At 44.2% G+C, this 21,962-nt stretch overlaps 1 protein-coding gene across 2 annotated transcripts; it reads left to right on the top strand.

Moving 5' to 3' along the window:
• The first annotated feature begins 5,975 nt into the window (after positions 1-5,975).
• LOC121857024 (leucine-rich repeat-containing protein 4C-like) lies at positions 5,976-15,710 on the top strand. 2 transcript variants are annotated; one of them, XR_006087089.1, is made up of 2 exons: positions 5,976-12,897; positions 15,692-15,710. XR_006087089.1 is itself a non-coding variant. In XM_042352850.1 (1 exon), the coding sequence occupies exon 1, from the start codon at positions 7,553-7,555 to the stop codon at positions 9,719-9,721; it is 2,169 nt and encodes a 722-aa protein (XP_042208784.1). In that variant the 5' UTR covers positions 5,976-7,552; the 3' UTR covers positions 9,722-13,020. The 2 variants fall into 2 exon arrangements, 1 of the variants encoding a protein (XP_042208784.1); XM_042352850.1 differs by lacking the exon at positions 15,692-15,710 and having other exon boundaries at positions 5,976-13,020.
• The last annotated feature ends 6,252 nt before the right edge of the window (positions 15,711-21,962 follow it).

The raw sequence follows: 21,962 nt of genomic DNA, 5'->3' as shown, positions 1-21,962 counted from the left end.
TGTAATTGTACCTGAATCTGTACCTACATTACCTGTGCTTAATTGTAATATCTCATTATGCTGTGGTGTGAATGTTACTCTACCTATAACTGCACCTGCGTCTTTGTTACGGTACCTGTGCTGTCACCTGTACCTTTAACTGTATTACGATGCCTGTGGTAACGCCCTTAATGAAGCTGTATCACCGTGACTGTATTTTGTACCCTGAGTATTGACGCTCAATACATAGTAATATGAATTGGTAAAGTGATGTGAACCAAAACGACAACACACACACACACACACACACACACACACACACACACACACACACACTACGGCGATATATATAAATGGGTCATCACACTCAACCGAACACAATATAACCAGAGGGAATCCACACGTCCCTCCACCAACACACGAGGAAGCTAAAGTGAACTAAGTGTATTGGGAGTGAACGAAGAGCTCTGGGGCGTGATTCATGCGCCCCTCCCTCCCCCCCCCCCCCCCAGACTCCCCCCCCAAACCCTTTGATTGTGGAGTCGGCAGCCAGCAGTGAACGACGCGATGGATTGATTAGTTCTTTTCGACGGCGGTGGAAAATAAAGATATTGTTTGTTGTTTTGGTAACCGCTGTTTGGGATGAGGAGGTGAGGAAGAGAAGGGAGAGGTGGAGGTGGTAGAGGAAGTGGGAGAGAAGGGAGGGGAAGAGGAATAGGAGGAAGAGAAGGGAGAGGAACAGGAAGAGGAACAGGAAGTAAATGAGAATTATTGGGTGATAAAGAATGAAATGTGTATGTGTGTGTGTGTGTGTGTGTGTGTGTGTGTGTGTGTGTGTGTGTGTAAAATAACATAAATCAAGGGCCATGAAAATACTACTTGTGTAAGAATATAAGCTCACACACACACACACACACACACACACACACACACACACACACACACACACACACTAATAACTAAAGTCAAGGTTGATAAAAATAAATGACATTAACGCTCATTGATAATGACCCGTGTGTGTATTTTTATATCTGTTGAATTATTTGGTGAAAAAATAATAATTATGAATCTCAATGAGGAACAGAATTGGTGTTATTTACCATACTTTCTAACCTAACCTAACCTAACCTAACCTAACCCAACCTAACCTAACCTAACCTAACCTAACCTAACAAAGAACCATATCAACAAAACAACCAATGGCTTTCTTAAAAACATTCAGCTCGGCGAGACTGGATAACGCTATACTGTACCTTCTTCATCGTCTCAACCTGTGCTATCGTTTCAAGATCTTATTACCGTTTCAAATTTCGTTATCGTTTTTCTTTATTTACATCTTTATCAATTTCCATCATTCTACTTTCAATTATGACGGTTTTTTCAACCTTTTTTAAAATTTTTATTTATTTATTTAATTTTTTACGTTTCTTCAACTCGATTTCGTGAAAGAGGAAGAAGCCTTCAAAGACACAATCAAGGTGACCAGGAGTTAATGAGCGGCTGTGTTTACCTGGTTTACCTGTTCCCCTACAACTTCTCACCTGGGGAAAACATCAGTCAATCAAGGTAGTGAAAGCGACCATTGAGCTGATTATTATTTTTCTTCACAATGGATCATACATGTACGTGTGGGTATATATATATATCTCCAAGTACACATAAACGTACATGTGTGTGTCTATGTATGTGTGAACCTATGTTTGTTTGTAAATGTGTATATGTTTACATTATAATCAATGTACTTAAGTGTTCAAGGGATGTGTTAATTTTATAGTAATGTTTTAATGTGTATTTCCTAGATGGTGTTAAAATATTTCTGAGTTCCTCCTCCTGTTCCTCTTCCTCCCCCTTCCTCCTCCTGTTCCTCTTCCTTCCCCTTCCTCCTCCTGTTCCTGTTCCTCTTCCCCCTACCCTCCTCCTCCGCTCCCCTTTCTCATAAGAACAAAAGAACATAAGAATGGAGGAAACTGCAGCGGGCCTATTGGCCCATACTGGGCAGTCCCGTTTACACCCAACCCCCATCGCTGATATATCCACCCAACCTGTTTGAAGCTATCCAGCGTATTCGAGTTGATAATGATATTTGGTAACTTGTTCCACTCATCCACTATATTTCCAAACCAGTGTTTACCTATTTCGCGCCTAAATCTAAATTTGTCTAATTTAAAACCATTGTTACGAGTTCCATCCTGGTTGGATAGTTTGAGTACCTTTGTAATGTCACCTTTGTTTAGCCCTGACTTCCATTTATACACCTCTATCCTATCGCCCCTCACTCTACGTCTCTCGAGGGAGTGCAAATTAAGATGCTTTAACCTGTCTCTGTACTCAAGGTTCCTAATGCCCGGTTATTAGTCTTGTCATTCTCCTCTGAATTCTTTCTAGGGATTCTATATCCATTCTGTAATACGGTGACCAGAATTGAACTGCGTACCCAAGTGAGGTCTAACAAGCGCAAGATGTAGTTTTAGAATGACCTCTCTAGTCTTGTAACTAACACTCCTCCCTCTCCCTCCTCCTCCTTCTCCGTCTTCGTCCTCCTTCCCTCCTCCTCCCTCTCCCCTTCCTCTCTTCCCTTTACTCCTCCTCCTCCTCCTCCTCCTGACGTCAAAGTATTCCTAAAGTTTGCTGATGCGGGACGATTTATTTTTTTTGTATGTTGTACAATATTCTGTCGACACCTTCCTGATGTGTTGTGGTGATAGTGTGGTGACAGGGTGGTGAGAGGGTGGTGAGTGTGGTGTGGTGAGGGTGCTGTGGTGTGATGAGAGGCTGGTGAGTGTGGTGAGGGTGGTGTGGTGTGGTGAGAGGGTGGTGAGTGTGGTATGGTGAGGGTGGTGTGGTGTGGTGAGAGGGTGGTGAGTGTGGTGTGGTGAGAGTGGTGAGTGTGATATGGTGAGGGTGGTATGGTGTGGTGTGGTGTGGTATGGTGTGGTGTGGTGTAGTGTGGTGTAGTAAGGGTGTATAAGCTATAGTAATCATTCTCATAAAAGCGTCCTATCCCGTGTGATCCAAGCAGCAATAACACACGGGGGGAGGAGGAGGAGGGAGAGGGTGGGGGGGACCACTGTTAACATCACACGGTATACTAACAGTTAACTAGCCATACTGTGTGCTCACGTAAACAACACACTCAATCACGAGTTAACAAAACACACACTTGAGTCTGTGTGTGTGTGTGTGTGTGTGTTTTAATCCCCTCATGCATGGATCATTACTCTCGTGTGAACTTTCAAGTGCCTCGTTGGAATCTAATGTTGAACACGTTGTTACACTTAAAAACACACAAAAAACACAGAAAAAAAACAGAAGACAAACACCTTCCCACGTCAAGGTATTTTATCGGATGTACTATAATATTTAACCCTTTTAACCTTCATTAAAGATTCTTATTGGTTTACTAAATTTAATGTTATATACCTGTGTTATATACGATGATACCTGGGCCAAAATACTCATCTCTAAGTAGTTACTCTTCGTCATGTTACATCACCTCACATCATCTCACATGGCCTCAAATCACCTCACATCACCCTAATGACCTTTGACCCCTTCTAATGACTCCTATTCGGACCATTAATTGCCTGGCCCCCAATAAATGCTAATTACTTCATTTATTTGTATCTAATCAAGTAATTTAGTATCTAATTCTTTTTAACACTAATGAGTCATTAATAACTAATTATCACCTGATTTATCCACCTATTAGGGACCACCATACACACCTGTCTGGTCTCTTGTGGCGATTGACACACACACGGACGGTAGCTAAAACATCCCGGATATAACGGACTTCTCTCTACAGTATATATAATCCGTTAAATAGGTGGTTCCGCAATTAACGGACCCTCGATATAAAGGACTTTCATATATATAGTATTCGTTAAATGAAGGTTTCTCATCTAACGGACCCTCGAGATAACGGACATTTCTCCCCATATAATCCGTTAAATAGAGGTCTGAGACTCACTATACCCTCTCCTCCTCTTAATGATGTAACAGTGAGGGGAAACAGTGACAAAAAAAAAAAAAACCTATTCATTAAAACAACCTAACATGGCTTCCAGATTTTGTCAACAGATTTTGCCAACAACATTCAATTTATATTATTATTTTTTTTCCCTCTGTGGCAGCATTATCACACTCCTCTATAAATTGAAAATGAAGGGCTGTATCGCATTCATTTCAGTGTATATAGTTAGCGTGTCCAATTAAGGCTTGCAAGTGCTTTACAGTGTGGAAATTTATATGAAAATATTCTTTATAAATTTACACCAAAACACACACACACACACACACACACACACACACACACACACACACACACACACACACACACACACACACACACACACACACGTTATATTTCCTGCCTGTAACGTTGGCTTCTTTTAATTTGTATTAGTGGATAGTAGGTTATATTTTATTATTATTATTATTATTATTATTATTATTATTATTATTATTATTATACATATTATTATTATTATTATTATATTATTATTATTATTATTATTATTATTATTATTATTATTATTATTATTATTATTATTATTATTATTGTTGTTGTTGTTGTTAAATATCAGGTACAAGTGCGTAAGGAAATCACTTTATTATAAAACGTCAACTTGTAACAATTGCCAACAACTCACATCAGCCAGTGTTAATACCAGGACAAAATTGAACAGAAAAACACAGATTCTGACCTTCAAACTGACTGCGTTGTGGGAGACAGGTGTGGGAGACGGGTGTGGGAGACAGGTGTGGGTGACAGGTGGAGGAGATAGGCGTGGGTGACAGGTGTGGCTGACAGGTATAGGAGACAAGTTTGGGTGACAAGTGTGGTAGACAGGTGTGGGAGACAGGTGTGGGTGACAGGTGTGGGAGACAAGTGTGGGTGACAGGTGTGGGTGATATGGTAACTATTATCTTGGTTAAAGTTATACCCTGAAACGTTGGCTAATGAGGAGAGGTAATACGGAAATTGTATGTATGTATGTATGTATGTATGTATGTATGTATGTATGTATGTATATATGTATGTATGTATGTATGTATGTATGTATCTTGATGTCTGACCCTCTCTATTACTACGAGGCCAGTCATCCATGAAACACAACACACACACACACACACACACACACACACACACACACACATGCACACTTGACAGGACCACAGTAACAATGGTTGGCGAGTCACTGAGTAAATACAAACACTGAACGGTGCTTCATTCAGTGACGCAACAGTGAATGAGGGAAGGTAGGGGTGGAGTGAGGGAAGGTGGGGGGTGGGTGAGGAAGGTGGGGTGGGTGAGGAAGGTAGGGGTGGGTGAGGAAGGTGGGGAGTGGGTGAGGGAAGGTAGGGTGAGTTTGGGAAGGTGGGGGTGAGTGAGGGAAGGTGGGGGTGAGTGTGGGAAGGTGGGGGTGAGTGAGGGAAGGTAGGGGTGAGATGAGGAAGCTGTAGAGGTCCCCCCACACCTCACTCCCCAGCCCCCTCTCTTCTACGCTGAGGTCACAAGAGCTTATGATTAACCTATAAGATGACGCTATAGCTATAATGAGTGAGTGGGGGTGAGTGGGATGTGGTGAGTGAGTGGTGATGAGTGGTTGGTGAGGCAGCGTGATACTACCATCCACAACCAACCCCCTGCACACACACACCCTCCACCCACACCCCCGCCAGCAGTGCATTACCGTGTACAGGATTCCGAATGCGACTTCCGACTTGGAGTTGCCGAGTTTCTTCTGGCCCCCGAAATGATGACGACTCCCCTGGCAACAAACAGGAGAAGTACTGCGGTCAGTAGGGCGAGAGTTAACATACATACACCGATGTCTTTGAAGAGTTGTAAGGATTTGGTGATTGTGAAGGGAGGCGAAGAATGAGGAGGTGTAGGTCTGTTAAAATTTTCTCGACGTGGCAACGATTTTCCCGTGTGACCGGCGGCGGCCTAGCCAGCCTCGCGACTCCAGGTTTTCAGTACCGCTCGGGCAGCCACAAAGCGTGGACGTATACAGCGCCACTCTTCCTGAGGGAGTTTCGAGCACCTGTTCGGGAACTCGCGCGTTAAATTGTTCCTGCCTGTGAGACTTGTTACCAAAGGATTATTTTATACATTACTGAACAAAGACAAGACATAATGAAAACTCAGTAACAGTGAAACTCATAAATAAACGTAGAAAATAAAATAATTCAAGTGAGCTTCATAAGTAGTGAATTAGTGACCCAGAAGCGAATCGCTTGATAAAAAGAAGAGTTGGGTCCCCTTGCCAACACTTGTATGTTTATGAGTTAAGGCGAACGCGAGGATACAGCGCAAGACGTCTGTGGAGACACTCGGGGCAGTGTGCGGTAAGTCACTGAGAAAGTTGGGACTTTTGAAATACCGTGAGGCAGCGACGGTGGTGGTGCCTTGACCACCTCGACTTCCGGCGGTGTAGTCACGGGCCGGAAGTTGGGCAAAAAACGTAGCTTGCTCACTGCCAGCTATCGTGAGGAGCTATTGTCGCCAGGAGTGTGTGAGCACTGAGCAACTTCTCGACTCTGGGGGTCTCACCTGTCAGAATTAACGACAGTTAACTTACCTAGAAGGTCAGAATTGTGTATATTGTGACAAACCTTTATTATTTCAAGAGCTGAGAATATATTATGAAGCTCCTGACTGAATACTTTTTACACAGAAGTGAGAAACGTGTACTGTGAAAACTTTTATACGAAGAGCTGTGAGAATAAATCTCTAAACCTTACTGTATCATACATGGTGGACCGAGTACTGGGCCACAGGTACAGAGAACTTGTGACTGGTGATTAAGGACCAGCGGGACATTGTTGGTGAACATAACGAGTTGGTGACTAGTGCGGTGGTGATACTTACCCCAACACTATTAAATTAACCCTCCCCTGACGTGTGTGTGTTAAAGTAAACTAATGACGCATAAGCAGGGAGGAATTACAAGCAGGAACATCAGCAGACCGATCTCCTGCTTCTGCTGGTAGTGAGTACAGCAGACTACGTCAGCAGTCAGTGGCCCCGCAAAACCCATTACTAAAATAGTGACTGGCGCAAGTGGGTGGCTGTTACTCGTGAGAACCCACAGCCATTGTTCCTGCTGACGAGGCCTGCACCTTTACCTCACTTGGTGTGTGAGTGTCTGTTGTGTGCGCCCCCTCCCCCCTCAGCCCTCCACCACTTTAAAGACAACAAGACGTCCGAAGACAAGACTTTTATCAAGGAGGGGACGAAAAAAAATACGTGAAAGGAAGGATCCATCAAAGAGGGAGTTTATTGTCTCCCGTCTAGACCCTGGCAGAGACTGAGAGAAAATCGTGCGCTCTAGGTTTCCACTGATGAGAGGAGGTTCTTCTCCTCCAGTGGACACCAGCGAGCTCGTCACCACACGGCCTTACAACACTACTGCTCGTTTATCTTAGTCGTCGTGTGCACTTGTGAGCGGGTTGCGTGCGCATGTAGACAGGGGTTGTGTGTGTACATGACTCGTCACCTGTGTCGTGTGTAGTGAAAAACAGTGATGCCGGATTTTCGCTTCACCTGACGGAGAGTGAGACCGTGATGGCGTCTATGTGGTGGAGTGGTGGAGTTCTGGTGGTGGTGATGGTGCTGAGGCTGGCCACGGCCTCCACCTGTCCGTCTGTCTGCACCTGTAGGTGGAAGAACGGCAAGCAAGCAGTGGAGTGCAGGAACCAAGGACTGATTAACGTGCCTGACGGGATCGAACCAGACACACAGGTCCTCGACTTGTCTGGAAACAACCTGCAGACTCTACCAAGACACGCTTTCAAGAGGGCAGGTCTCATCAACCTACAGAAGATCTACCTGCGTGACTGTAAGATCGGCCAGATTGATCCAACAGCCTTCTTCCAGCTCACTAACCTGGTTGAATTAGACTTGAGCGAGAACCTGTTAACGGAGGTGCCTTCACTATCGTTCTCCCACATCCAGGCCCTGAGGGATCTACAACTCCAGGGAAACAGATTCCGTAAGATTCGAGGTGACAGCTTCGCCCACACGCCGTCCCTGGTGCGCCTCGACCTTAGCCGTGCGGGTATCAGAAATGTTTCACCCTCGGCCTTCCAATCCTTGTCGCTCATGGAGAAGCTCGAGATTCAAGGTAATCAATTGTCAGAGCTTCCCCCGGCCGTCGTGAAGAATCTGGAACGTGTACATGGGCTGCAGGTTCACGGCAATCCGTGGTTGTGTGACTGTCGTTCCCTGCCACTCTGGCGGCTACTGGAGGAGAAGCGCGTCCCACACCCCGTCTCCCCGTCATGCACCGCCCCCAGTAGAGTTAAAGGGAAAACCTTCCACACACTGACGCAGGAAGACTTCGCCTGTCCTCCCCAGATTCTACCAATTGTGCGTTTGGTGGAGGGCGTGGCGGGAGAGAACGCAACGATTGCCTGCCCCGTAGGTGGTCAGCCCCCCCCTCAGGTTATGTGGTATAAGGGCGAGGCTCCTGTGGTGAACGGCTCTGTGATAGGGCTTGGACCACAGCGTCTTTACGTCATCCAAGAGGGTGACAGGAACCTAATAAGCCGCCTGGTGATAACAGGTGCACAGGAGACGGACTCCGGCACCCTACGCTGTGTTGCCATCAACTCTGCAGGCTCGGCGACTGCTAACTTCACTCTGGCTGTCACAATGAGAGCAGCGACACAAGCTAAGCTGGATTCAGGTCACATCGCCGGGATCTCTGTCGGTCTGGTGGTGTTGGCGCTCATCGTGCTAGTGGTGGGGTTTCTGGTCCTGGCGCGGGCTCGCTCCAACTCCTCCCCCACCCCAGTGAAGGATTCTCCCACCACACCTTCCTCGGAGGAAGCCTCTCCTAGCGAGCCAAATCCCGTGCAAAAACCACCGCGACTCACGGACCTGAACGGGTCTCCGGGCGCGTACGGATCTTCCACGCTCGGCAACCCTGACGTGATCAGCGAGGCAGAGCGGGCCGTGCGGGCCGTCAACGGTCACCTCCCCAATGGCTCCATCCAGGGCGTGAGTGAGGGCGGTGACTACACGCGTGTGGAGGGTGATTCCCTCTACCCAAGTGGGCTGTGGCCAGAGGACGCCCCCCCTCAGGAGCCCCTCGACAACACTGATCCTTCCAAAATCATCCACGAGCACTTCAACCCTGGCTACCTGGCCAACGACCCGGGCTACGACGGATACGGCCCAGTGCACTCCACGCCCTACCGCCCTGGCTATGAATCTCAGGAAGACTTTGATCCACAGAACTATGGCTATCCAGCTGACTACGGGCTTCCTATTCCTGAGGCGGGGCATGAACGAGAGCCCCGAGGAGCAGTTCCTGGGGCCACAGACTGGAGCATGGTAGACCTCCATGGGGCACGGGAGGGGGTGGACTCCAGAGCAGACACCTACGCCTCCAGACAAGACATGTACGCCTCGCAGCAGGACGTGTACAGCACACGCCAGGACCTAAAAGACTCGCGGCAGGACCTGTACGGGGTGACCAAGGGTCGGCCGCCAGTGTATGGGTATCGGCAGGAGGTTTACGGGTCCCGAGAAGATGTGGCGGAAGGTGCGGAGAGTCCCCAAGGTCCTGCAGGTCCCCTGGGGGAGCGACCATGGGTGCCGGGGTCCCAGGCGCCGCCCCTGGCCCGCGGGGGAGTCGCCGTCCTTCCTCCTCTCCCCAACGGCATCGCCAGCCGCATCAAGGCCCGAGACTCTCCCGACGAAGGGTATCAGGAGGGCACTGAGGTGTAGCGGGGTCGCAGGGCCCGTCGCAGCGGCGGTCCCTGCTTCCTTCCCCCCACACCAACACGCCCATCACGCTTCTCGCCCCTTTCTTCCTCGTCCTCCCGCCCGTCACCCCCACGAGCCTCCCCCACTTCTCGGTCCTCCCCTCAAAGCCCCTCCCACAGTGACCTGACGCCGTGACCTGATAAATGTTATGGAATAGTGATTTGTTATGATGACGTGACACAAGTTACGTGACTCAATGGTTGAGCTGAAGAAAAGTGTCAGGTAAATCAGTGTGGAGTGTGACCATAGTGGTTCAGTGTGGAGCGTGACCATAGAGGTTCAGTGTGGAGTGTGACCATAGTGGTTCAGTGTGGAGCGTGACCATAGTGGTTCAGTGAAAAGCGTGACCATAGTGGATCAGTGTGGAGTGTGACAAACTCAGTGAAGGAGTCCGACCTCTGTAATTAAGATAGTATATTACTCCGTGTTAACTAGAACACCTACAGATAAAAATAGCTTTTGTGAGGACAGTGGGGAGAGAGCGTGACTGACGCCAGTAACAGTGTCACTAGTCTCAAGAAGGAGTCCCTCGCAGCTACCACAGGACGTCAGTGTGAGTGTGTCTGTCTCAGCAGCAACAGCAGGTTAGGTTTAATGATCCCCCTACATCTGCCTGCTACACACCTGGGCTCACCTGTGGTGTGGTGATGTACATAGCCGAGCCACCGTGTTTGTACCGTACACAAGGTATTACCATTGTTATTTTGAGGTGCCCGACGGCATCAACACCAAAGACTAGGTCAGTTTGTACCGCTTTTGTGCTTGTGCTGGCGGGTCAGCCCGGCCAGGTCCTAACTTGTCATAACTTACAGAACTCTTGTGTACAGACCTGTAGTCCTACCTGCCGGGCGCCGCTGGTAACTTTCATCAATAATAATAATAATGTATTGTGCGTGAGATAACGTTGTCATTGATGTTGACTGTTTTTTCGATGCTACTAAACTACTTATGTCAAATTTACAATGGTTAATAAAGAGGGAGATGACCAAAATACTCTTGTGTGTGACGGATGTAACATACAGTACTCAGTGTGTGTGGCGGATGTAACATACAGTACTCAGTGTGTGTGACGGATGTAACATACAGTACTCAGTGTGTGTGTGACGGATGTAACATACAGTACTCAGTGTGTGTGGCGGATGTAACATACAGTACTCAGTGTGTGTGACGGATGTAACATACAGTACTCAGTGTGTGTGGCGGATGTAACATACAGTACTCAGTGTGTGTGACGGATGTAACATACAGTACTCAGTGTGTGTGTGACGGATGTAACATACAGTACTCAGTGTGTGTGGCGGATGTAACATACAGTACTCAGTGTGTGTGGCGGATGTAACATACAGTACTCAGTGTGTGTGGCGGATGTAACATACAGTACTCAGTGTGTGTGGCGGATGTAACATACAGAACTCAGTGTGTGTGGCGGATGTAACATACAGTACTCAGTGTTGAATATATTAATTTAACAGAGAATTATAGCACAAACTGTCAACTAATAAGGTGTTTTTTAAATGTCTTTTGGAGAGAACTTTCCCACTGGCTTTGTTATTACTTTACCTGTGACCCCTCATTACCATACACCTGTGAGGCCCCTCCCTCCTGCCCTCCCCCACCAGCGTCCAACTCTCCCAAGGATCACCTGACTCACGGATCACCTGACTCACGGATCAATTGACTCATGTATCACCTGACTCACGGATCACCTGACTTGTGGATCAACTGACTCGTGGATCAACTGACTCATGGATCAACTGAGTCATGAATCAACCGACTCATTTATCAACTAACTCATGGATCAACTGACTCATGAATCAACTGACTCATGAATCAACTGACTCATGGATCAACTGACCCATTGATCTGACTCATTGATCAACTGACTCATGAATTAACCAACTCATGCATCAACTGACTCATTGATCTCACTCATGAATCAACTGACTCATGTATCAACTGACTCATGAATCAACTGAATCACGGATCAACTGAATCATGAATCAATTGACTCACGGATCAGGGAGAGACGTTGGCCCCTTAAGGAGTGATGTAAGGGTCAGGTTATCCACTACTGTCTTGAGTATCTGGACGTCAGTTATCCAGGCTGCCGGTTAACTGAGATGCTTGTTATCCCAACATCCGGTAATCAAGACATTGGTTAACTTAAATCTTAAATATCCAGAATCCAGTTAACCGAGGGGTATTAACCAGGCCTCCGGTTAACAACAAGAGAGCAATCGTTATCCAGTATCCGGATAACCCCTTGAGGTTTGTTAGCCGGGAATGAGGTTATCAACAATCAAATTAACCGAAATATTATCCAGGCTTTTGTTAACCGAGCACTTTGTTATCCAGGCTGTTCAAACATCAGCTTAACTATGGGCTTTAATATTCAAGCTTCTAGTTAACCGAAATCTGTTATCCAGGAGTCTGTTAATCATGAATCCAATTAACCGAACTCACTGTTAACCAGAAGCCATTCCATCTGTATATAGACTAGTTAGCCAGTAGCCGGTTAACTATTTTTCTCATTGTTTTGGGTTCGGTAAATCACTGTCTAGGTTCTTTACCCTGACGTCTCGTATAACCGGATCTCGATTAACCACAGGCTCTGGTGTTCTAGTCATCCCGATTAACCAGAATTCGGTTAACTGTATTCGTGATCATCTAAGTAAGACTATTAAACGAATTCCATATGCACTAAACGGCTTTGTTAACAAATGTATCTTATAATCAGTATTGGGTTAAACAACCTTTCGATTAACCGGAACTAGGTTAACCGGAGTCGTTTACCCGGTACACTGTTTAATCAACACCACTTTTGTCTAGAAATTCGGTTAAACGACTCCGTGTTCATGTTATCCAGAGTCCGGTTAAGCAACGTCCCGATTAACCAGAACTCGGTTAATCACACTCTTGGACCACCCAGGGTAAGACGTCTCCTTTATCGGGTGTCTTATGTCCATTTAAAGGGAGTGACTTATTAGAGACGTGTGCCAAATATCTTCCTGTCCTGGATAACAACTTCCCTGCTCCCTCGGTGTAGACTGTAATCATCCAAAGTTGCTTAGAGCTTTAATTATCCAACCACCAATTATCCAGCTCAATGTTGTGGAGAGGGTAGTGTGTGTGTGTGTGTAAGATTAGGTCTAAAATCCATTATCAAACACCACGAATCCCGAGCCCCCCTAAATCCGAACCCCCTGAATCGTAATCCTGAATCCCTGGACCCCAAACCGAACATGTAAGTTATATTAAAGCAAAAAAAAAAAAGAATCCCCATTTATTCCTATACGGAGTTAGGGACTGAGTTGTGGGCGTGTGGATGTTATTAGTGTGCGGATGTTAGTCGTGTGTGGATATTAGTCGTATGTGGATGTTAGTCGTGTGTGGTCTTATTATTTAGTGTGTAAGGGATAGGACGTCGCTCACTAAATAATGTATATACCAAAGAAGAGTTTTGATTGGCTCCAACGACGTCTAGTGAGTGGTAAATTAACGAAGGAAATAGTGATACAAACTAAACTAGCTCAATTATAACTCTCTCTCTCTCTCTCTCTCTCTCTCTCTCTCTCTCTCTCTCTCTCTCTCTCTCTGTTCATCTGTTCTCCCTCGCTTCTCTCTGAAATTATCTGTTCTCTCTCTCTGTTCATCTGTCTCTTTTCTGTCTGTCTCTCTCTTCTGTGCTCCATCTGCTTTTTTACACACACGGAGAGAGAGAGAGAGAGAGAGAGAGAGAGAGAGAGAGAGAGAGAGAGAGAGAGAGAGAGAGAGAGAGAGAGAAAGAGAGGAGAGAGAGAGACCCACATGAAGGTCAGTTATAGCATAAGTCTTGAATATTTTAACTCTATGACGGTCACAGAGCTCTAACACATAACAAACTTTCAAGAACAACAAACTGTGAAGGTGAAAAGGACAATGTTAGGTAATTGTGTGTGTGTGTGGAAATAGCGTTATGAAGTGTGTTATGTAATTGTGTCATTGATTGCTCATTGTTTCATTAATTATGTAACTAATGATCACTAGAGGGGGTACAGCCGTTTTAACACCCGGTACAGTACTTAGTTTTAATTATACCTAACCTAACATAACTTAACCTAACTTAACCTAACCAAACCTAACCTAAAATAACCTAACCTAACCTAAAATAACCAAACCTAACCTAACCCTATAGAGCTTGTCAACTCCGTTCTGATTGGTTAAATTACTGTGGCTCCTGTATCCCGTTTTCTATAACTATATATATATATATGTATATTTTATCAATGTATACCGTCTATATTGGTTTAAATATATGTTGCTATAATGTTATGTATTAATTTTCTTAACAATTCTTCTAAAGCTTATACACACAACCCACACATCTAATAAATATTGTCTTAAACCCAATCACCTGATGTAGCAATGTAGGCGGGGCTTAAGTACACATCTGCCAGTGATCACCTGAGATGGGGGAGGATTCTGCTGTAGGTAGTTACTGTTTATAGAAGGGTTGGGGGAGGGGGAGGAGGGGTAGTGGGGAGAGGAGGGGTGGGATAGACACTTTAAGCTCTGTTTATTTGGAACTGTTTCAACGCTTTCAAACCCTGGATTCAAAGTGGCTGTTGAATATTCATGGTGATTAAGATGGAGAGAGAGAGAGAGAGAGAGAGAGAGAGAGCTAAGAGGGGAGGGACGAGTACCCAGCGAGCTAATTCACTTCAGTAACAAATTCCCAACACTAGCTAGCCATCCCCACGTCGCCTCATATAAATTCCCTATTGGCTTTTCCTTATTCTACGAAATTTCCAAAAAAAAAAATATTTCTTGTGTAGTTTCAGTATTAGATTACCACATCAGGATCAACTGTGGCATTTTTTGTTTGTTTTTTCAACTGATTCTAAGTAAACGTTCACTGACTGAGAACTAATTTATTTTCTAACTGGACGACCGCTGGTAATTGTGATGCTGGATACTATTACCAGATATTAATGAGATTTAAATGTAACCTCTATTTTCAATGTAATAGGAATGAGAGGGGGTCATAGCCTTGGAAATCTAAGCTGTGATTGGTTCTCTTATCTCTAAACTGTGCTGTGATTGGTTCGTATATATTAAACAGTGCTGTGATTGGTTCTTTTATCTAAACAGTGCTCTCATTGGTTCCTTTATAAAAAAAAACGTGCTGTGATTGGTCAATACCACGCACGGGAGGGGGAGGAGAGAAGAGAGGAAGAAGGGGGAGGAGAGAGAGAGGAAGGAAAGAGAGGAGTGGGAGGAGGAGGCGAGAGAAGGGAAGGTGGGCGTTGTTAATAACTTAGCTTTTCACAATTGTATTTAAACCTAAACAAATAACGAGACTTTAAATAATCACACGAATGAATGAATGAATGAAAGCATTATCACCAGATCATTGTGACTTAAATGAATGCAATACTTCTTTCAAATGAAGATAATGATGGAAGTTATCTTTTCATTGGTCATTAATTCCCGATAGACCTCATTATGATGTATACGTAAGTTTGTCTTCTTTTTAACTATCTAATACAGTAGTTCACTTAAAGGTGGGCGATTATGTGTGCTGGGAATGGGTGGAAGGTTGGAAATGGGTGGAGGTTTGGAAATGGGTGGAGGGTTGGAAATGGGTGGAGGTTTGGAAATGGGTGGAGGTTTGGAAATGGATGGAGGTTTGGAAATGGGTGGAGGGTTGGAAATGGGTGGAGGTTTGGAAATGGGTGGAGGGTTGGAAATGGGTGGTGACGTAGGAAGGAAGGGAGTGTGGAGGAGTTGAAAAAGGGAATAGGGAAAGGAAAATATGCAGTGACGCTGAAATTAGGCGGAGGAAAGACCTTGGAAGTGGGTGGAGGGTGGGCGGAGAGTGGGTGGAAGGTGGGCGGAGGGTGAGTGGTAGCGAGTGTAATTTCATCCCACTACACTATGTAAGTCAATGAGGTGTGTGTGTGTATGTGTGTGTGTGTGTGTGTATGTGTGTGTGTGTGTGTGTGTGACAGACAGGTAAACAAACAAACAGAAAGTTAGATAAATAGATAGACAGACAGACAGACAGACAGACAGACAGACACAAAAGGTTCAGGCCAACATAGGGGTGACCACGTCTTCCTTTGACGCTGAGAAATCAATGTTCATTTAGTCAGTGGCCTTTACTGACAGCCTGGTCGATAGGCTGCACTGACCTGACCAGTAGCCAACCTGACCTGACCCCTACCTGACCTGACCAGTGACCAATCAGAAACTTGGAAGCAGGAGGTAGTGGTGGTAGGTGAAGGTTAGTGATGGTAGGTGGTAGAATTGTGGTAGATGGTAGTTAACACGAGAGCAGGAGGTAGTGGTGGTAGACGATGGATGGTGGTAGTGTGGTCGTGGTGGTAGGTGAAGGTTAGTGATGGTAGGTGGTAGAATTGTGGTAGATGGTAGTTAACACGAGAGCAGGAGGTAGTGGTGGTAGACGATGGATGGTGGTAGTGTGGTCGAATGGTGGTAAGTGGTGGTAGAATGGTAATAGCAATAGTAGTATTGTTAAGTGGTATAGGATCAACAATATTTAACCATTACTGGATCGGCCCAGATACACTTCAGCTTAACTGTGACGTCAAACATGTCCATTTAAAGCTTGTACCGACGCATAAACACAGTACTTTATTTTTTATACCAACAGACTCCACTTATAACACACACTCTAACCTAACCTAACCTAACCTAACCTAACCTAACCTAACCTAACCTAACCAAACCTAACCTAACCTAACACACTCATTGTATATCCTTACAGACGTACACAGACAGTCTCTATATCATTGAGGGAAGGAATGAAGGGGGGTAGGAAGGAACGAGGGAGGGAATAAAGGAAGGGAGAAGGAGGAAGAGGGAGAAGGAAGGTAGGGTGGTGAAGGGGGTAGTAAATAAGGTCTTTTCATACTCTCAATAAACTACTCCCTTTAAAACTCCTTCATCCACATATACTTCTTTTACCTAAACTTGTCCATAAGAAGAAAAAAAAAACAGAGGTTAAGGAACTCTTTTGGTCACCTCGTAAGACACTTTCAGCCCCCAAGCCCCTCTTTTTGTCACCTCGTATAGAGACTTTCAGCCCCCCAGACCCTCCCAGCCTCTCAACCTCCCCCCTCAGCCCCCCTCTCAGCCCCTCAGCCTCCCCTCTCAGCCCCCCTCCCCCTTTGTCTCTAAGATCTGTTGAAACTTGTGAATATGCTTCTTTTGTTGTTGTTATGGGAATGCCTGTAAGACGACCCCCCCCCTTCACTAATTTTTCCCTATAACTTACATACTTTCCCTGATTTTTCCCTATAACTTACGTATTTTCCCTGATTTTTCCCTATAACTTACGTATTTTCCCTGATTTTTCCCTATAACTTCCGTACTTTCCCCGAATTTTCCCTATAACACTTAGAAATACATTGTAGTTTACGTATTTACAATTGGCCCACTTTCCCTTGCCTTAATTTCGGCCAGACTGGGGAAGTCCCTAAGCTCTTGGCCAGGGTGAAGGATTGTGTCGACCTCTGAGCCTAAGAGAATTAGTGGATGGGGAATGAACGTTTGGTAATACATTCATTCGTGTTTATTATTATCATTATTATTATTATTATTATTATTATTATTATTATTATTATTATTATTATTATTATAGTGTTCTTTGCCTCTTGTCTATTTGTCTGATTCTGTCTGTCTGTCTGTCTTTCTGTTATTCTCTCTTACATACACACACACACACACACACACACACACACACACACACCATAGATTCATTCCTTAATTAACCTTATCTACCTGACATCTACCTGGCATATACCTGAGTTGAGTTATATATCCTTGTTTTCTGTCCAAGCCTTTATATATAATTTAAGATTCGTTGTGTCTTCCCCCTCCCCGGCAATACTCAACTTCTTTTGTTCTGGATACTAATTTATTCACTTGTCTTCGTTTTTGTCTTTTGTTGCATTTTAGTTTATTCTGTCTTTCGTTTTTCTGTCTATCTGTGTCTCCTTTTATCTCTATCTATTACTTCTGTCTATCTCTTTATCTCATTCTTTCTCTATTTCTTCTCCGCACACACACACATACATGCACTCTCTCTCATCCACCTTTCTCTCTCTCTTTCTCTCTCCTCCCTCTCTCTCTCACTTTATCTCCTCCTCTTTTTCTCCCCTCTCTCACTTTTCTATCCCTTCCCTCTCCCCTCCCTCTCCCCCCCTCTCCCCGCCTCCTCCAGGAATATCTGCAGAAGAAGAGTTAACGCCAAATACTTCCAGCAGGAAATGGATCCAACATTGGGTGGACTGTTACTCATTAATTCACCCGTAACACGCGGCCAGCCCCCTCCTGAATATTTTATCACGAGCTCCTGCAGGCGTGGGAGGCGCTCACAGACACACACAGGGGTCACAGCAACACACACAGGGGTCACAACCTTTAGGTCACAGCAACACACGCGGGGTCACAGGCACATGGTGAGGGAGAGCACACACATGGAGGTCAAGCCGGAGCTTTTTTTACAAGGTCACAGGGTCATTTGGGGGTTCGTTGAGAAATTGAATTGGTGTTCGTCATGGTCAGCCAGGTCAGTCAAGGTCAACCAAGGGCTAGTAGCACTCTATTAATCATGCCAGAAGGTACATATTTACGTATTTTGGCCCTCAATGAAGCATAATCACGATGTAAGGCCACTCATTGGGCATATTCAATGAGGAAGGTAGGAGAAAAGGATAGAGAAAGAGGGAGGGGAAGTGAAGGAGGGAGGGTAGGAGGTAGAGGAGGAGGGAGGGAGGGTAGGAGGGAGGGAGGGAGGGAGGAGGGGCAGTGAGATAACACAACACCAATAATCTGAAAAGTCACGCTACAAATCTTTAAGAGAAGACCCACAAAGTTCCTCTCGACAGTGTATAGGGGGAAGGATCTGACCCGATTTCAATTTAGGGATTTATCGGTGTATAGAGAGAGAGAGAGAGAGAAGTGACATTTATACATCTACACACACACACACACATAGTAAACACAGCTTCCAACACGACCAAAAATCACGAACCTTCATTTAAAACTTAATTAAGGCGTTTTTATTGACTCAAAATTCAATTATTTCTTTCCGACAGAAAATTGAGCAAATATATGAAAAAAAAAGTGTCTCCCCATTAAAGTGTAGAACCTAGAAAAGTGTTATGTGTTTTTTTATATAAGTAACGAGTATTTATTTTACTCTCAGGTGTTAAATCATTATCTATTTCTGACAGTATTTATTTTTTATTTAATTCTATTTTATTCAATTATTTCTACTATTTATCTAATCTTTTTCAATATTATTCATTCTTTGTTTATATCTGTGATGTTATTTAGCCAATCAGAATATAGTTCATAAAAAGAGGTCCAGTCATAACATTGTTTATCAAGAGGTAGATAAGAGCCAATCAGAATACAGTATATCAATAGGGACGAAAGCCAATAATAACAGGAGGAAATATTCTTATGACTGTTTCAGTAACCAATCAGAACAGGAGTATTATTTCATAGTCAATCATATCACGAGTAAGGATTATCAGCTTATGATGTTACGATATAAATACCCAATCAGATTACGAGAAAGGATTATCCCTGTATGACGTCATGAGTTCATTGCCCAGTCAGGTGCCAGGAATCAACCGGCGTCAGGGTTCGCTGTAGCCAATCAGCTCTCGCTCGTTTTATTGTTACTGACTCGCCTCTATTAACACCTTGATGACGATGACTTAACCCTTTGATGACGATGACTTAACCCCTTGAGGACGATGACTTAACCCCTTGATAACGATGATTTAACCCCTTGATGACGATGACTTAACCCCCTGAAGACGATGACTTAACACAGGAGCAGTGAGCAACCCTTGATGACGATGACCTTTGGGGCGATGACAACCCCGCGCCAGGGACGATGACAACGCCGGGCGATGACAGCGCCCAGGGACGATGACAACCCTTGCGGACGATGACAACCCCTTGATGACGATGGCTTAACCCTTGAGGGACGATGACAACCTGAAGACGGTAAACGCCCCTGAAGACGATGACTTAACCCCTTGAGGACGATGACTTAACCCCTTAAGGACGATGACTTTTAATTCATCGTCGTCAAGGGATTAATATCATATTATAACAATAAGATACTATTATTATTTAAGGCATTGAGTCACTAGTATTAAAAACAAAAAGTAAACTATATGTGAACGTATGTGAGTGATGATATGTGAATTAGACAGTATGTGAATTTTATGTGAACACTGCTATGTGAACGATAATGTGTATGTACTGTGTGTGTGTGTGTGTGAAAGATATATGTAGATTTGATATGAATATGTGAATAAATTGATATGTGACTGACTATGTAAACGCTGTAACATGTGACTGACTATGTAAACGCGGTAACATGTGTCTGACTATGTAAACGCTGTAACATGTGATTGACTATGTAAACGCTGTAACATGTGACTGACTATGTAAACGCGGTAACATGTGTCTGACTATGTAAACGCTGTAACATGTGACTGACTATGTAAACGCTGTAACATGTGACTGACTATGTAAACGCGGTAACATGTGTCTGACTATGTAAACGCTGTAACATGTGATTGACTATGTGAACGCTGTAACATGTGAACGCTGTAATATGTAACAGAATGAACCTGTACAGCACTGCGTTCTTCCCAGGTCCAGTAACTAAGAACATAACTGTTAATGTGTGTGTGTGTGTGTGTGTGTGTGTGTGTGTGTGTGTGTGTGTGTGTGTGTGTGTGTGTGTGTGTGTGTGTGTGTGAGTTATGAGTGTGAGTCCCAGCTCAAGCAGTAAACATGAATCGTGTTTCAGGTTAATTTCCCCTAAGTCCTTGATCTTCAACGAGATATATAACGTAAAGTTATTTTAACTTAAACTGTTAACAAGGACTAACACCACAGCAGGGAAGAGCGAACCACCTTGACCCTTATAACCTAGGCGGCAGACGTTTCATTTCACCGTGCGCGCCAAAAATGTTGTATACGTATTTTTTTTTTTTTGGCGCGAACGTCTAACCCCACGAAAAACAGAAAAATAAACAAACATTGAGTTGGATTTATTCGGCTGGTGGATTGTCTATATTTCGTCTATATATATATAAATATTATCGTTTTTATTTTGCCTTTTCTCAACATCACTGTATTTGTCGTGTTTTTATTTTGTGTCTTTATTTTTTTTCTTTGTTACTTGTTGTTCTTATTGTAATGACAAGTAAATCTATTGTTTGTTTGTTTTATGATATGTATTTCTGTTTTGGTTGTTGTTGTTGTTCTTTGGCTGAAATAGACGCAATAAGAATGAGAAACACCAAGTGGAGTGAAGTGTGGTCGTGGTGTCGAGTCTCAGTGACAGTCATGGTATAGAGAGCACTCACAGCTCAATCTCAGCTCACATCCCCACTCTGAGAACAGCCACAATAAGGTCAAACAGGTATATCACAGCTCAATCTCAGCTCAATCTCAGCTAAACTCACTTTTTAACTCACAACTCCACTCTGAGAACAGCCACAACAAGGTCTAACAGCTAAATCACAGCTCAATCTCAGCTCAGTCTAAGCTCACAACTTTCTCAGCTCACAACTCCACTCTGAGAACAGCCACAATAAGGTCTCACAGATAAATCGTAACTCACTCATAAAACACATTCATAAAATATACTCACAAACACACTCACTAACACACTCATAAAATATACTCACAAACACACTCACTAACACACTCATAAACACTCACAAACACACTCATAAAACACACTCACAAACACACTCATAAAACACACTCACAAACACACTCATAAAACACACTCACTAACACACTCATAAACACTCACAAACACACTCATAAAACACACTCACAAACACACTCATAAAACACACTCACAAACACACTCATAAAACACACTCACAAACACACTCATAAAACACACTCACAAACACACTCATAAAACACTCACAAACACTAATAAGAAAGACAATCCAGACCCAAACATAATCGACTGTGTAAAGTTACCAATTACATGACAGTCTAAATCTTGACAGTTAAAATGACCTCCTCTAGTTTACTCCAGTTAAGTGACAGGGGGGGGTTGAATCACTACAGTTCAATGACCTCAATCTCACGTGAACAGTTAACTGGACTGTGTGTATCATGACTGTCACATAGTTAGACT

Source organism: Homarus americanus, unplaced genomic scaffold (genome assembly GCF_018991925.1).
Source record: "Homarus americanus isolate GMGI-L3 unplaced genomic scaffold, GMGI_Hamer_2.0 scaffold44060, whole genome shotgun sequence".
In the NCBI taxonomy this organism is placed as follows: domain Eukaryota; kingdom Metazoa; phylum Arthropoda; class Malacostraca; order Decapoda; family Nephropidae; genus Homarus; species Homarus americanus.
Note: the sequence above shows the minus strand (reverse complement) of the source record. Positions and strands in the feature narration are given on the sequence as shown.

What these genes read in the sequence shown, in the direction of transcription:
- LOC121857024 (XM_042352850.1), top strand. Translation starts at nt 7,553, where the DNA reads ATGGCGTCTATGTGGTGGAGTGGTGGAGTTCTGGTGGTGGTGATGGTG.